A 14,210-nucleotide genomic window follows, 5' to 3' on the forward strand; every position below is an offset into this window, starting at 1 on the left:
ACTGCTGTCCACCGCACGGATACCGCTTACTTTATCACCCTATTAACACCTAGCGCAGCACTTTACTTGTGTACCTGCGAATATTCTGATCAGAGCTAAAGGTTCTTTCACTTTTTCACTTGTAGTTGTTCCACTCCTAAATAGGTCCTACTACTACTCACAAAGATATATATCAGGAAGCGTCATTATGTCTTCATGACTGTCCTTGATCTCCTACTCTGCATGGCCGATTTTAAACTCTATTTTTTATTTTAATCCCTTTATTCTTTTCTCTTCCCCTTCCCCTACCCCTTTCTCTTCTCACTTTAACAGGTACTAATCTCAGGCATATATGTCTAAGTCCTGATGATGATCCCGGTACTTATGTGTATGGGATCGAAACGTCGTCGACTCCTTAACACCCTGACACTGTCATATGTATCATTGAATTGTAGGTGTTTACCTTAATTTGTGCTTGACAATCTTCTGATTTTTTTCAAGCACCAAGAAATGCTTGCGTTTCCTTTCTTGTTTTAATTGTCGCAGGGTTGGTGTTTCCACTTCATTCTTTTGTTTTCTTTGTGAATATCTAGAATATTAAATATTTTTGTCCGGCTGGACAGCACAGTATAGATTTCATTGCATTTCTATATTAATTTTCCATCTTTATCCTTTGTGTGAGGGACCACTGTTCACATAAAACACTAAGCGGCATATTCTCAAAAAGTGTGATAATCATCGCAAAAGTAACTTACCGCAACCTACAACATTGCAGTCCATCGCGGGAAATTTACGCCATGTACCATGCGATAGTCACCAGGTAACACATCAACTGACCACATTAAAATCAACGCCACGCCGCCAAAATGTGAAACACAAACACGAGAAAAGCTGCGATGAGGCCAAAAGCGATACAAAAAGCAGCAAAAATCATCGACAGGCCTGTAAATCCCATGCGTCTGGCATGAAAATGCACTATAAAAGCAACAAAAACAACACACCAGATAGAAGCCAAAGCGCGTAGCAACATGGATGCACCCTGACCGAGCGCAGAGGCCAACGTGAACCCCACAAGCCCCACAGACCACCAGCAAGGAACAACGGGGTCGGGGAAGGCCAATGAGAACACGGAGAGGAAGACGGGGTGCAGTCCGCAGGAAAACAAGACCAGCGTCACGGAGGTGAGAGAACAGAACCAGCAACTGACCCACAATCAGACTACCTTGAATGCAGCCGGAGTGTCGAGGAGGCCAAGAGGCGCTGGCATGACGTGAAAATCTAAACCAGGCACAAAGACGCCACCAACAGGAAAGCAGCAACGGCGACAGAAGGTGGGAGTCCAGCGCCACAGGAGGAGCTGGAGGGTGGAGGCCAGTCATAAGTGTGGAGACGGTGCAAAAAGGTGGGAGTACGGACACAGCTTGAGAGGACCTGACACAACATCAACAGGGTGAGTAAAGACCAGGGACTGGGGGGACGGGGGAGATGGGCACAATGGCACACATGCACAACGATGTGTAGCACACTGCACACCCACAATGACCCTGGATCATGTCCCTCATCCCCGTGGCACACTGCAGCACATACACATAGCAATAACAGCATATCCACATTGACGACAATGTGTTACAATGTGCAACCCCGACACTGCAGAACAGAGGACACAACTGGCTCCGCACACGAGCAGAAACAGGCCCACTACATCTGACAGAGCAGGAAACTGCAAAATGGAAATGTACGCGTAAAACATCACACCAGTCATGTAGTCCAAATGTACACTGTCCCGCATCTAAATCCTGCACCTCCAAAACAGTCACAATGTACATTGTCATACTGTCTGCATGTAAACAAGAACAATGCGCGAACACACGTCAACACAATGTCAACATGCATCTCCCCTCCACATTGCAGAGGGACACACAAAACCTCCAGCAGAGCACAAAAGACCACACATCAGTGAAGACCACCACACCTTCGACACCGACGCCCTACAACAGCCCATGGACATCCCACGCAACCCACCACCAGAACCAGGGCAGCCAAGCTACTTAGAGGAGAACCCATCCCCTGCTACAGACCACACAGCATGAAGCACCCGCAGGCACGGCAGGCCCACAACACTTCACCGACCCACACATGGCACCCCAATGCCAGGTGTCAGAATGCCAAAAGGAGGTGGCCCAACAGGTGCGGGTGTGTTCTGAACCCATGGAAGGTGAACTAGTGTACATACGTGGGTGTCTATTACCCTTCAGGGACCACCTACATCCCACAAAGCAGACCCATTCTGTCATAGAGACACATGCAGATGCACATTCCCAGTACAGAACCACGCCCAGGGGCATGCACATATCAGTCACACACCCACGTTGGCTCTGCGTACGACGGCACAGTCTACTGCCCTTACGAATTCTGTGGGTGACGACAAAGCTACATGTCCAAGCTCTAACCCTCTGCCTGCGGTGACATGTCACAATATGCTCTAGAAGTGGTTGCGGTAGTATTTTTCGTAAAAACACATGCAATGGTAAAAGCATTCACCGCTTGGAGCCTCAATATGATTCAAAAAACAGGAATTTAATTCCATGAATTATGGAGGCATTGAATGCAATATAAAGTCAAAGCATTAATGGTTAGCAACACAGTTGCTCCAATCAGTAGTAGTGCATTCAATATTTACAGTGCTCTCATTGTGAAGAAAAGGAAGGGTCGGGTCAATGGTAGTGAGTCAGTGGGTGAGGGACAGGGTAAAGGTATAGTGACATATGTACATTTGTTGTTACATAGAACTGGACCTTTCCGGCCTAACATAGGTCAGTTGTTCCCATGTTTGAACATAGCTCAAAGGTACATATTGCTTTAGGAAGAGCACTTGTAGAGGGAAGGACGGTCAACGTACGTTCCCTTGTGGGCTATCAAGTAGCTCCTGAAATTCAACAGCAGTGGTTGCTGACTGGGAAATGATTCTCCCACAGCAAAGACTAAATCAATATCAGGATCTCCTCTCACTGGCTGCTCGGCTCTGGAGTGAGCCTGACAGGCAAAAGCTCATGCTTGATGTAGTCTGATGCCAGGTGCGCGTGCACCGCGCGGTGCAGCCGCTGGATGGTGTCTGCATCCGCTGTACACCGCACATTGTAATGTCCTAGGGCCCAGGGTCGTCATGCATACAACAAGACGACAGGGACACATGCAGATATCATGTTGAACTGGCTACGGGCACGTGAGCCCGGCCCCTTCATAGGTTGGGCACATGTACAGTGACGCCTGTGCTGGATGTGTGTGGGGTGAGTATAAGCCAGCCCGCACGGAGTGCTTGGTGCTGGCAACAACTTGAACAGTAGACAACAGTGCAATGGAAACATAAAACACCTGCATAACAGAGTCAACTGCTGAGCAACATGGAGGGAGCTGGAGCAAGTACAGAGGTCACCCAACATACAAACAGAAGTGTCCGTGAGTTTCAGTGCGCTGCGGTTGGGGCCCCAGAGCAGAGAGTGCTCATGTGAAGAAAATGTCTAGGATTGTGTCCCTTCTGGTCATTCCTGATGCAGCTGCATTGGGGGGGGGGGGGTGTCACACCTGCATCATCTTCCTCATCGCCGTCCCAGGTCTCCCACACTGCCTGAGGTGACATTGCTGCGTGAACTCTCTACAGCACATACCAAAACAGTAATGGATGATGATTCGTGGTGCACAGAGCTAGTGGCACCTGGAGTGCTGAGCAGGGGATCAGGCAGAAGATGGCATCTACAACAGGTGCGGGCAACTCCGTCAGTCTGCCAGCACGACTGTTTTGACACTGGCAGTTGGAGTTGGTGCTGGCGGTGCGTGTGCCTTCTGCGGTGATGCGACGTCCGGGCTGCTCGGGACTCGATTTGATGTGTGAGCCCTGGTGGGCCACATTTGAGGCCGAAGGCAGCGGACAGCGCAGGGCCACAGACACATGGCGTTGATGACCCCAAGGCCATCGCCTCAGAGGCCATCCAACATCTCAGAAGAAGGGCTCCCGGACCTGACAAGCACAGAGTTAGTGGCCCTGGAGGCACTGCGGCCGGCACAGGCACCCCGCAACGGGACGGTGAATTGCGGTGCAGTCAGATGCGCCACCGAGCTGAGCGGGTCCTCATCAATGTCCGAGGTATATGGGTGATGGGTTACGGGGGACAGGGGAAGGTGTCCTCCAGGGCATGATGCAGAGGGTAGAAGCTGTCCGGAAGCAGAAAATGGAGGAGTGGAATCCCGCGGCATCGTTTTAGCCACAAAGTCAGTATCACCGACATGATGGCAACGACAACCCCAAGTCCATGGACTCAATCGCCACCAAACCTCAACCAGAAAGTGTACATGGGTCTCAGGGAACAGACTTAGTGGCACCGGGGCTGAAAGGGGATGCAGTCTGCGTTGAGGCCTGTACAATGACATCAAGACAGCCATAAATAAATCAAGAATGAATTTGAATAGTGTGTGACCTGCTCGACCGCAGTGGAGGCCTGAGGCAGCAGTCAGCGTGGGCCAGACGTGGTTCAACGAGCTCCTCCTGGAACTCTGACACACGACGTTGACATGACATTTGGGGGTGACATGTGGTTGACGGAGGCAAAAGCACCAGAGCCAAGCGGGTGTTCAGTCAGGGACGATGACGTGTCCTGCCTGGTACGGACTGGATTGGATTGGCATGAGGCCTGCTGGACCGCAGCGTAGGCCGACAGCGTAGTCATCAAGGGCCCACAGTCACGTGTGGTTGGGATGCCAGGCACATATTTGGTATTTGGTGTCATCACATCGAAGGGAGTACAGTGATGTAAACTCTGAATTAATATGCGTACTCTGATGATGTTTGATCAAGACTCAGTTCCAAATGTGTGACCTACCTTTCCACTGTGCATGCAGGTGGAGTACCTCAATGAGACGGGAGTACAGCGGGCCGGTGTCGCGGAGGCCATGATGGTCTGAGGAGGCTGCCAGGTTTGCGGCACTCTGGCTTGGAGCTTGCACCGGCACGTGGTGGACCCTCATCAACACACGCTGGTGTCGGCAGGTGTGCATTGAGGCCTGGGTGCGCCAGGCCTGGCAGAACTGGTAGGGGGCCCTGCTCACGGCAAAGGCGTTGGCCTCATGGCGGGGTTAGGGGCGCCACCCTGGCTGAGACGTTGGCCGTTCCGGAAGAGGACCACGCCCAGAGCTATGTGCTTTTTGTTCACACCCCTATGCGTGCCCGGCATACGCCAAGCCAGCACACTCCGCTCACGCTTACAGGGGGGACGTAGCAAGCTACATTTCCGGGATCTTCCCCACTAGCTGGGGTGACATGGTTGCGTCCACTGTCCACTGCACTCCATACACCAGCGGTGTATGTCGACATGGATATGTGTGTGGGCTGCATACTGCAGTCTGGCCATCGCTTCGACGCCACACTTGGCATTGTGTACATTGTCATTCATCGGTCAGTTGCCTCCTTCGCACATGCCTGTTCCGCGCCTCTTTCCCACAATCTTTTATCGTGTGGCTGAGGTGCCATGCAGTTGATGGCTTATGTGCATGGCTGGCCCAGGTTGCTAGAGTCAGTTGTACGGTCGTGTCTGGTCGGTGGGCATGTTGTTTGGCATGTTGTTTGTGAGTTTGTGACGTGTGCATTCCCAGTGTTGAGAGTTGCATGGTTGTGGAGTCGAGGTGTGTGGTGTGTTCATTTGGTACTTGCCAACGAGCAGCGCATTTACGTAGGTGCCAGCCAGGAATTGCCGGGTGATAATGGGCTGTCAGAAGATGTAGGACTCATGCACTCAGAATGGGTGGTTGGCGTTGAGGTTGGCGGAGATTCCCAGGTGGTCCACTATTGCCTGCACAGTGATGGTATGCGGGTGCTTTCGGTTGCGGATATTGTGTGCAGTGTCACCAGGGGCACAAGTCGGACATTTTGGGAATATAATTGCCCCATGACACGTGAGGGATTCCAGCTATGGCTTTGACGCCTTGCTTGGTCTACAGCTGTTCCTGCGCAGTGTGGGGGAAGTATAGGTAGTGTGGTACAAAGCTGATGATGGCATTCAAGACAGTTGGGGGGCTTGGATGTGGCTGGCTGTGAGACTCCTCGGATTCTGGTGGTTGTTGGATGGCAGGTCCCAGAGGCCAACAGGTGCGGCACAGCCAGCAGCTTTGTCTGCGGAGGGATGTTGGTTGTCTGCTGTGTTGGTACCGTCGGCCTCTGGGCAATGGTGGTCAGTATGCATAGGATGGTTGTCCTTTTGAGCCTGTGGTGAGCAATGACGTTCCCCGGTGTTGGGTCTGTGAGGTTGATGCATTTTCAGCAGGTCGCTGTCTTTGTCTGGGCTGCCTCAGTGTTGGTCCGATCGGGGGTCGGGGGGGGGGCCTGGGGTGGTGCCAGTGGGTCTTGTTGCCCTATTGGGGCTCCGAGCTGCATGTTCAGTTGCCCAGGTGCATCTGTTGTTCTTCATGTATGGCTCTGGGCTGTTCTCCCTTGTCTGTTGCCGATTGTTGTCCGACGTTGCACCAGGTCAGAGCAGGTGTTAGTTTCCTGCTGCTAACGCGCCTTATCGCATGTTTTGTGATCTTATCACCGAACACACTGGTCGTTGAGAATATTGTGGAGTGGTGTTCTTGTGGCTTTTTGCACGGGAACGCCTACTCTGCATCTCATTAGCGGTAGTTGCCGGGGTCACCTGTGGCAATGTTTTTTGCGGCTGCTATCACAGGTAAACTGGTGCTATGGGCTGTTGGCACCAGCTTGTGAATGGGGTGATACAATTATTGCGACTTTGGCTGCGATAAAGTGCCATTAACTCGGCGATAGCTCCTTGAGAATATGACCCACATTGTTTTAGCATAAATCAGGCTATCATCCTGGAGTGCCTGCACCTCTTTGATTCCTTTAAGTAGCGCATCCATAAGCTTCTGGGCAACGCAGGCTGCAGATGCTAGTCCAAATGGTAGCCTAAGATATCCAAAGGCGTGTAACAAAGGTTTTCAGATCTTTAGATGAGCTGACAGAGGCACTTGATAGTAAGCCAATTTTAAAATTGAGTGTAGAAAAATATGCTTTCCCACCAATTGTAGCCTAAAGTTCCTGAACGTGGGGTAGTAAGTAAGTAAGTATGTTTATTATGCATGATTTATTAAAACCGTTGCATACACATGATAAGAAAATTCCATTGTAATTCAGTGAGAAAAGCAGTGTTAAAAGGTCATCAAAGTGCATTATGTTAAAACTCGCATTTAGACATTGCCCTCTTCAACAATTCTAAAGTGCATTGTGCGTCAAGGAGAGTTGGGCTAACGGGCGCTGTGCCAATTAAAGCAACCATTGTTATATGTCCTATTAAAATTTACATTTGTTGTGCTTACAATCTTCGTCAAATCGGTTGTGTTTGTGTGCCCATTAAGTGCAGTGGCAAAAGCTTGCCAGGACAGGCAACAGTGACAGACCAGCCCAGCTATTTTTGTTTAGCCGATATCCACTTGCGATGCATGCCATTCCTACCCTACAGGGGATGGCATTCTACAATCATGTTTTTATTCAGAGATCGGCACACAACCTTATGTCCCTGTCTTCTTTTTAACCATGACCACAGCTTAAACCCATTCTGAAAAATCACCAGGTTCAGTAATTGAATTTTTGCACATCATGTGCAGTTTTCAAAGAATTTTTTTTTTTTTTATACTAAGGGGACCGGTTCTAACTGTGCTTTACAGGAATGAACTCTGCTTTAAGTTTGATAGCATGTTCAAACCCTTTACCAAGACCAATGTTCCCTTAAAACACATTTTGAAAAATTCCCAAAAAGCTAGACATATTCTCTGAACAATCACCTTCACTTTCCTCATTAATAGCAAATATGAGTTATTCATCAAGAAAAATTGGATTATCAGTACCAGGTTTTAATGTAACACCCATTGAATAATCTACCCAGATCACGTCAACCTACAATATTGCAGTCTATGATTCCAACATCGATTTTTGTAAAGATTGAGTGACCCTTAAAATTAAGCCAGTCTTCAAAGTAATGCAGCATGGTAATATCCTGTTTATCAACCGCCTTTGATTTGATATCTGGTAGAAGTAGGGCTACTCCAGACAATTTTCATTAAATGTCTTATCTGATTTAATGTTGATTGGGGATCCTGAGTTAGCCATTATATCAAGTGATACTTTATCAATACTAACTATATCCAAAGGTGCTTTGAAATATTAATGATAGCATTTTTATTCTTAGCATCAAAGGTAAGAATTGTGTTGTTCAAATACTGTTCTACTTTAATACCTCCATTAATGATCATGGGATGCGTGTTCCTGGAAATTTTACGTATACTGTTGATGTAGTCAACTTTCTTGTATTGAAAATATTTTTTCTTATTGCTGGACAAGAAGACAAGTTCCCTAAATGTGTTTTAGAACCACATTTAAAACATTCACCATTCTACTTTAAACTTGACTTTGCAACTCTATCTCTGTCAACAATTGCTTTTACACTGGTTGAGCAAGAAGTGCCATCTGAAGCCAACACTTTAGTAGAATCCATTGATCTCTCAATTCCTTTTGCGATGCAAAATAACTTGTTAAAGGTAGGGTTACTACTTGCTTAAATGCTTTAGTGAATCTATATTAAAGAACAGTTGAAGATGAAGTGATATCTCAAATAGGAATCCACTTTTTTTTTAACAAAATGTGCAGTTTGATGCTGGAATTCTTGGTCTAGAAATATACTCATCCCTACTTTCATTACAGGACAGCTTCTTTTTGAAGAAACGGTCACTCTCAATTGTCACACTTGGTTCTCCCATGAAGCCTTTCTATAAATGTGTGACTACCTGCTCCCAAGCGGTACAAATTGTCCCGGGGAGGACCCATTACTGGTGTGTTATCACAAATCTCCTGTCCTGAATCTCCTAGAAGGCTAAATAAATATTTTTTCGTTTCTTTTAAGAGAAAAGTTCTTCCCATCAATTGCCACAATATAATGTTGATTAAAAACTATCATGTCATTGCAGCCACTTGGACCTAATGCATGTAAACCTCCGATTCCACATCAGAGTCTCCTCCTCGCTTCTTAAATTCCATAAGAAGTTGAACACCTGGCTTTTCAATTAATCAACCTACCCTGTGCAGGGCTAAGCACACATGTCTGCTCTGTGCCAGGATACTGGTGCGGGTGACAGTGCACTTACAAAAACGTCTAATTTAAACAAAGGTTATTTTGGGTTTTCTAAAAATGGATTTGGTTGAGTAAACATTGAATTGTCAGCCATAGTTATGCTCCAATAGCACAGCTGATTTTAAAAGTTATAATTAGGAAACTGGAGGTGGCATAGTGGTGAAGATATAAAGCCGTCTAAAATATTAGGCTCAGAAAGTCTTTGCAATTAATTTTGCAAATGGTTTTACATTCCCATATGTCAGATAAATGTATATAACCTGCGTACTCTGAAAAATTAATTAAACTAAAACTACAAAGAAAAAATTGAATGGATGGTCGAGAAATGCTACAAGGACAAATTAAAATAAATATCCTGTAATGGCTGCAGTTTGCGTTAAATACTATAGTCGGCGTCGCTCTATTAGTAAACTGAGGCGTTTCTGTGGCAGAAATGAATTCTGCGGAAAGATAAGATCTGCATGGGTTGCTAAACCAAAGTAACTAAATAAATGTAGTCCCAGCGTGCGCGCAGAGTTCAAAAGCAATAGAGGAAGGAGGAAGTTTCAAAAGCGAAAGCACGTTGCGCTCAGCAGTAATAAATAGCCCAAGCCGTCAGTGGCAGTGTCCAGTGGCCACTGTGGCACGCACAGCAACTGGCACAGTCAAAAGTAAGAAAATGCTTATAGGGAACTCTGTCTGAAAATGAGGTGCAATGTACAACTTCAATAAAGTACTGTAGTGAAATATGTCCCACAAGGAATATGATTTCTGGACTGTATTACACAAAAGTCTTTCTTCAAATCGCCAAATTGTTGAGACGAGTGACACGACAGGAAACAAGACGAGAACCGGAGAAACAAGAAGTTTTCTTATTGTACAATAGTACTGCTCCAGCGGAAAAGGGCAAATTTACATATCCTCCCTATGTCACTGACTCGTCATCACACTAACTCATTCATACATTCATTCATTGGTGGGACCCATACCACCAACACTCATACGTCTCACTCGAATCTGCGCACAGGAGGAAAAGAAGTGCAGGACATGTGGGGTACCTTGTTACCTATCGGAGGAAAATTCTTTACATTATATACATTATATACATTAGTACCTATAGAATCCTAACTTTAACATCAAGGCACTCCACCACTTGGTCGAAGGACCAATTAGTTGGACTGGTTGATGGTGATTTAGAACCATTTAAAGCTTCGGAACCTTTTGATTTAATCAATACCTTATTGAAAGAATCACGGACTCATTTAGTTAATAAATGTTTAGTTTATCTAATTAATTCACGTTCATTGGCATAGTCATGATATCAATCAAATCAGAAACTTCAGTGAATATCTTTTGACATAAATTTGGATACAATTATATTTACCTAAATTTTTACATCGGCGACCATTTCCAGAAACCCGTCAACCCAGCATAAATTGAATCCCTTCTGGTAAAATCGTCCAATCATACGCAGGTAAAACCCAATTGAGTCCAGGAAAAGTTTGTTCGCTCAGCACGATACAGTCCCACAGGTAGTCAAGGGACCAGGCAATCGCGCTATCAAATCGAACTCCACACCAACAGTCACCAATGGAAAATACGGTACAGACCTTTTTCTCTACTAAGTACCCCTTCTTTTATACTTTCCCCCCTTACTTCTTAGAACAAATATGCAACATTTTTTAAAAACAGAAGTGTCCGGATTGGCTGAATCCCCCTGAATTTGCAAGAAGTGGTGACTTTCCCAAGAGGGTTTTCTTCCCATGGGACAGAGTATGACATTTCTCAAAATTGTAAGTTTTCCTCGGGTTCTCAAGCGATAGTTCCGAAGTAACAACATGTAGACCTCCGGGTACAGGTCGCTATTGTATTTTCAGTCATTCACACAAATGGCTGGGTCTTGGCAATCCTCCACGTTCCTATCCTTGACAAGGAACACGTAGTCTTGCGGTTAGAGGTCACCTGGAGATCTTCAGAGCCATCCGAGTCTGCGCAGTAGACATCGTGCTCAAATGACGGTGGCCACTTCCGAACTCCATTTTGAATACTGCGGCCTAGTAGGCCCGAATGCCAACTTAAGCAAAAACAAACAGAAAAATAATTAATACACGGAAATGAAGATCCTAATGTTTAAACCCACACTAATCCCAATATTTATTAGTATTGGCCTAGCATATAGCAACATATAAAGCAATAATACTCACCATTCCACAATACCAGGAGCACAAACCATCACAAAAGCAACATAAATCATGCAATTCTCTAATTCAGCCCATCCTACGTTTAGTTTGCGTACCACAGTTAATATTTAGAATTATTAGCCATGCAATTAGCATCTTAGTCCCACATGTATATTGTGTTTATTAAGGTGCACGGGTTGGTTAATAATAACCCTCCAAACAGTTAATACAGATTATTATTTAGAGTGATTACGTAATTCGTATTTTCATGCAAAATAGAGAAGGTATACAAAATGTTGTTTTACCTGCTCCACCAGTACAAAAGAGCACAAGGAAGAACAGAGACGATCTTCCCCGGAGCTGTCCAGAAAGCAACATTTGTAGTGCTTTCCAGACATCATCTGGAACAGAAGGAAACTTAAAAATAAGACGTATGCATACGAAAAACCTTTGCAGCTATGCCTTCTCCCTACACTTATGTAACTTACTTGGTTCTATTGTAAAGCGCTCTGACACCTTTGGGTAAAGTTTGCATGCGTTATATAATATTGCAATAGATAGATAGATAGATAGATAGATAGATAGATAGATAGATAGATAGATAGATAGATAGAACCCCCCACCCTACCCCTGATGTCTTATTTAGCATTCTCGCTTTTTAGGTCTCGCTAGGCAGCACAGCTGCTCTGGCGAGACATTTAGTTAGTGGATTTTCAAAGTGCTACCCAGGCTTTTGCTGGCCACAAGCTTGAGTGCACGTGCGTGTGCACGCACTCAGCCGCCATCTGCCTTTCCTTTGTTGTCATGGGTAATTAAGCGCCTCTCTCCGGGCACCCTTTCATGTCATCGCTCGTTACCTCTTCTGCCCTCCGCGGCCCTTGGCTGACCTTCACTCTTTATATTTCTATCACTTCATGTAGTGCAGTCTTCGCCTATCTCTGCCTGCTCTCCCAGCCCTTACTTTCCTCCCAGTGTGATGTAAAGTATGTCTCTACATACCACACTCTGTGAATAGCTGTCACTTCTTTATACCATCCAATACATTTCTTTCTCTGTCGCACCTTTCTGTCCGATGTCTCATTCCTTTACCTAAATACTCCCTTTTTACCTGTCTATTTATACATGGCTACGTACCTACCACACTATTGCTCTACCTTTAAACTCTCTCTGTTCGTTAAACCTCTCCTTCAATAAACTTCAGTGCCCCAAGGCACTTACCGTTCATGACCTCAACTTGCCACCTAACTCCGATCCTACCTCTAGCTCTCGGTCAGCTCTCTGCCCCTCTCTTCTCCTCAAGTGCCTCTCTCTCTACTTTCTCTTCTTTCTGCATCTTGCTGCTCTGTTTGCATCGCATCCCCCTTCATTTCTCTTCCATTTACTTCACCTCCCTCTTAATTTCATCTCTCTTTATCTTACACTTTCTATCATTTTGGCATCTATACCTTACCTTTCTCTACCTCTCGCATGCCTCTTTCTACCTCGCCATTCTCTCTTTCATTTCTCTCTCTGCCTCACAACTCACTGCCTCATCTCTCTCTTCCCCACCTCTCATACACTGTCTAGCCTCCCAATTTACCTCACCTATTGGCCTTCTATGTCTCTCTTTTTATTGATGTCCTCTTTCCCTCACCTTTCCCATTATTTTATTTCTTTCTCTCTACAATGCACTCTCTACCTCTTCCACTCCATCTATCACTCCCTTTGCTTTCATCTCTCTTTCTATCCTCTTCACTGTTTCCGTTCACTCTCTCTGCTTCCAATGTCTCGCTCGTTTAATACATCTGTCTTACCTCTGTCTCTCTCTCCCTATTTCACCATTCTCTACTTCTCCCTCCCTCTGTATTAGCCTCATCTGCACATCTTTACTCTCTACTTCTCATATATTTCTATTTTTCATCCCACCGGCTCTACCTGCCTCTCTACTTTGTTTACCTGATCTTTCATTCAGTGCTTCACCTTTCTATTTGTGCTATCTCATTATAACTCGCCTCTCTTCCTATCTTATTTCTCTCTAGACCTTGCACCTCGGGTTGGCACCTTTCTTACCAGCCTACATTTAAAACTGCATGCCAGGCCTCTAAAAACAAGCATTGGCATAGTCAACAGGTCTCGCCTTTGGGACCTTATACGTTTTTAGCCATGCAACAGTTGATGTTATTGCACCAAGGATATTGTGCTGCATAACTAAATACTTATAAGGTCCCAAAAGCGAGACCTATTGGCTATGCCAATGCTTGTGCTTAATTCCTACGGTGCCTAAAATATAAAAAGAAACAAATTGACTACCATTTTGATTATGCCCCCCTGTGCATTGGTTAATACGGATCACTCCCTCGTCGTAGTTTTCCGGTTCTACTATAAATCTCGACATTAGTGTTCGGTCAAGCTGCCGATTAAACTCAAGCTACCGTGTTGTCCCCGCCCCTTCTTAATTTTATTGGTTTTCAAGTTCATTCGCCCCGCCCTGCTTGTGATTGGCAGCTGCCCCGCCCAGTGGACTTGACGTTTCTTATTTTCTTCCCGTCCAGAGTCCAGTCTGTCGTCAGCAACCGTCCGAAACTGTACTGCTCCTCCGGTGCGACCATGCTCCGCGCAGGCCTCGTGGGACTGTGCTCCAGGGTCTCCAGGCTGCCCCACCCGGTCCGCAGCTTCTCGGCTGCAGCGGCTATTCCGGTGCCAAACCAGGAGCCTGACATCCAGTACAACAAGGTGAGGCAGAGTTGTAGGTCCAGGGCGCTCAGTGGGGCCATTTGACGGCGCCCAAGTATGTGGCAACCTTCGTCGGAGATGTAGGGGCGGCGGCGTTACGCAAATGACCCCTCCCATGCAGAATGTCAAGAGGGGCCCATGTGCTCCGTAGCTCACAGATATTCATTCATTGGTCTGGGGTTGAGTGGGG

At 46.2% G+C, this 14,210-nt stretch overlaps 1 protein-coding gene across 1 annotated transcript in view; it reads left to right on the forward strand.

The window, feature by feature from the left end:
• Window positions 1–13,839: 13,839 nt before the first annotated feature.
• Window positions 13,840–14,210, forward strand: part of ALDH2 (aldehyde dehydrogenase 2 family member) — a 125,048-nt gene continuing 124,677 nt past the window's right edge. The window contains exon 1 of the mRNA XM_085634478.1: window positions 13,840–14,020. Within this exon, the coding sequence (XP_085490604.1) occupies window positions 13,895–14,020 (126 nt within the window). The 5' untranslated portion in view covers window positions 13,840–13,894. The remainder of the gene's footprint in view (window positions 14,021–14,210) is intronic.

The sequence above is a fragment of the Triturus cristatus genome, chromosome 11 (genome assembly GCF_964204655.1).
Source record: "Triturus cristatus chromosome 11, aTriCri1.1, whole genome shotgun sequence".
Classification (NCBI taxonomy): domain Eukaryota; kingdom Metazoa; phylum Chordata; class Amphibia; order Caudata; family Salamandridae; genus Triturus; species Triturus cristatus.